This window comes from Dinoponera quadriceps, unplaced genomic scaffold (genome assembly GCF_001313825.1).
Source record: "Dinoponera quadriceps isolate SergipeBrazil2010 unplaced genomic scaffold, ASM131382v1 scaffold1411, whole genome shotgun sequence".
Lineage (NCBI taxonomy): Eukaryota > Metazoa > Arthropoda > Insecta > Hymenoptera > Formicidae > Dinoponera > Dinoponera quadriceps.
The window spans coordinates 419-3,585 of record NW_014555475.1 but is presented as its reverse complement, the minus strand read 5'-3'; the positions used below and the strand labels follow the sequence as shown (position 1 = coordinate 3,585).

General features: G+C 40.6%; 1 protein-coding gene across 1 annotated transcript; it reads left to right on the top strand.

Annotated features, from left to right (window-relative positions):
* Positions 1-2,201: 2,201 nt before the first annotated feature.
* LOC106744329 lies at positions 2,202-3,041 on the top strand. The gene is made up of 2 exons (XM_014619004.1): positions 2,202-2,261; positions 2,301-3,041. The coding sequence occupies exons 1-2, from the start codon at positions 2,207-2,209 to the stop codon at positions 2,975-2,977; spliced, it is 732 nt and encodes a 243-aa protein (XP_014474490.1). The 5' UTR covers positions 2,202-2,206; the 3' UTR covers positions 2,978-3,041.
* The last annotated feature ends 126 nt before the right edge of the window (positions 3,042-3,167 follow it).

The window sequence follows — 3,167 nt, the reverse complement described above, 5'->3', positions numbered from 1 at the left end:
GCGGTATATGAAAAGATACGAGTACACGCCGCCCACATATGTCATAAGGATCTCGATGGGGCTGCGATCTATCCACCTTTGTACACAGTCGGTAGAAGAAAGGCCCTTCTATGCGATTAGATTCTTAAGATTATTTATTTCAATACTAGGAATTTTCTAGAGTAACCGTCTTCCACGCAACCTCCTCTTATTGGTGGACGTCATCCACCACCCCTGAAATCCTTCTTATATAAGCCTTACCCTTTTTGTCGCGAGCGCAGTTACAATAGTAGTTCTTTTGAAGTCAGTGACAGTCACAGTCGCAGTTACAATTACAGTTTAGTCTAGTTTAGTTCAGTCCAGACCAGTTCAAGTTCAGTACAGTACAATCGAGTCCAGTTCAAGTTATAGTTACAATTAGAGTTACAGTCGCAGTCACAGTTGCAGTTCTTAGTGTCAGTTCTTAGTTAGTCAGTCTTAGTTCAGTCTTCAACAGCAGTCCACAACTATAGTCTAGTCCAGCCTTCGTCTTCGTCTTCATTCCTCCTCGTCAGTCTATTGATTCATCTAAATCGTAAGTCTCCATTTCATATTTAAACATGACTTTTAATTATTTCAATCCAATTTTCAATCCCCACTTCATCCCTCAAAACACATACCTGCACTGCGTGATTTTTGTCTTCTTTGTATTATATAACGATGTTTTCCTCACTATACCGATAAGTTAAGGGGTTAGGCCAGTCTAGGATTTTCAAAAAATCGAAATTTTTTTTTGCTTAAAGTACACTTTAGGGTACTAAAAACATTATTCAATTGGTAGAATAGTGAAAAAAAAAATTTTTCCCTCTCCAATCCGCTGTAGTGTCGAAGCGTTCGGAGCGGGCGATGAGCGCATTTTCTACCTGCCGCGGCGGGCTTCCTTTTGTCCCCTTTTTACGACTCTTACCCTCTGCACTAATGTACCAACGGGGCCTGAGGGCTCTAATGATTTCCCAAAAGGTCGTTAGGAAGTGCTAGTTTACCAATACAGCTGTATGTGTGGGCTTGTGTGTGGGTCAGTCAGTTAAAAAACAACGCCACGCGTGGACGCTTCTTTTTGTTTTCGTTAGTTTTTCTGCTTCAACGAATTACTTTATTGACTACAGTGGTTTTTACTGATAAACTATCATTGTTAACAATATGAGTGATGATAAGAAGCCAGTTTATTCGGCGCAAAAAGGCAAAAGAGGACGGAAATCCAAAGCAGTTGAACCAAGCATTTTAAAGCGGCAGCATCCGTTAAATCGCTTTGAAATAAAACAGCACAGTGAAAACGTTGATACGTTTGCTAAGAAATTATCTGCAAATAATCCAGATGATATTGAAGTGAATCCTAGTGTTGGATACAGGATGATAGACTTTTTGACAGTGTTTACAGCAATTTCTCAAGTAGTTGTTTGTAAAAAGTGCAAGTCCGATGTAGAATTCACCGAAACAGGAAATCGTGGCTTGGGTTTCAAGATTGTGATTACGTGTAAAGAATGCGATAAAGTTTTTGTTCCGAGCTGTTCATTTATTGATAAAGCATACGAAATTAATCGCAGAATCATTCTTGCAATGCGATTAATCGGAGTGAGATTACACGGCATACAAAAATTTTGTGCATTCATGGATCTTCCACGGCCGATTTTTGATTCATTTCATGACTCTGTAGTGAAATGTATTCATGGTGGTGCAGAAATAATGTGTGAGCAAAGTATGAAAGGAGCTGCTCAAGAGGAAAAAGGAAAAACCGGTGAATCGAGTTAGTCCGGAGGAATAGCTGTGTTCGGTAATGGATCATGGCGAAAACGAGGATTCTCGTCGCTTTTTGGGTTCGTCTCGCTAATTGGATGGAAGACTAATAAAGTTGTGGACGTTTCGGTAAAATGTAAGTACNGTTTCGGTAAAATGTAAGTACTGTAAAGCATGCGAATTTTGGAAAACGAAGGAAGGTACAGCAAAGTACGAGGAATGGTTGGAAACCCATGCCGACGAATGCCAAGCTAACCACGAGGGCTCTTCGGGCCTCATGGAAGTCAATGCTGTTTGCGAAATGTTCCAGCGCTCTGAATCTTTACACAACCTGAAATATACTAGCTATATCGGAGATGGAGACTCTAAGACATATACAGGTATCGTAAATTCATCACCTTATGGAGATCCGATTGTCCAGAAGAAAGAGTGTATCGATCACGTCCAGAAACGCATGGGTACGCATCTCCGGAATTTAAAAAAGAAAACAAAGGGCCTCGGCGGAAAAGGTAAACTAACTCGCAAATTGATCGATNTCGGCGGAAAAGGTAAACTAACTGGCAAATTGATCGATGAACTGTCAATTTATTATGGTCTAGCGATACGCAGAAATCATGAATCTGTAGAGAAAATGAGGACTGCGATCTACGCAACGCTAGATCACAAATTATCAACAGATGCCAAGCCCAAGCACGATCACTGTCCGAGCGGAGAAAATTCGTGGTGCTCGTGGCAAGGGGCCAAGGCCACTGGAACTTTGGACGAATATACACATAAACCACCTTTACATGAAGATAATTTATTATACAAGGCTATAACTCCAATTTATGAAAAATTAACCAGTGATGACCTACTCACTCGTTGCATAAGCGGCTTCATTCAAAACAGTAATGAGAGTTTCAACGCTACAGTATGGTCGATGGCCCCGAAAGTGACATCCAGTGGCAAAAATGTACTTAACACAGCTGTATATATTGCTGCAGGTACTTATAATGATGGCTTCACAAGTGCCATGAGAGTCATGCAGAACATAGGCATCAAAATTGGGCCGAATTGCTACAATTACTGTCAAGAGACTGATCAAAATCGCATCAAATTATCCGATCGTTCGCTCTCAGATGCTGCAAGAAGGTCTCGAATCGAACAGAAGGCATCCAGAAAAGAAGAAGATGAGTTCCACGTGTCCATGGAAGGTGAAATGTACGGCGCAGGCATCGCAGACTGAAGGTATAACAAAATTTTCAGCACGTAAAACTTTAAACGCGTTTTTCTCGAAACTGCATTTTTCAAATCGGACGACGATGATACTCGGAGACTATCGCACGTATCCACTTGAAATTTTAACTGTAGCTTCACAGTAACATTATCTATTAAACTACGTACGATTTTTTTGTTATCATTGCAACTTTTTTTTT

What these genes read in the sequence shown, in the direction of transcription:
- LOC106744329 (XM_014619004.1), top strand. Translation starts at nt 2,207, where the DNA reads ATGGGTACGCATCTCCGGAATTTAAAAAAGAAAACAAAGGGCCTCGGC. An exon ending in AAAGGGCCTCGGCGGAAAAG is followed by an intron (nt 2,262 to 2,300) that starts GTAAACTAACTC and finishes TCGGCGGAAAAG; the next exon opens with GTAAACTAACTGGCAAATTG.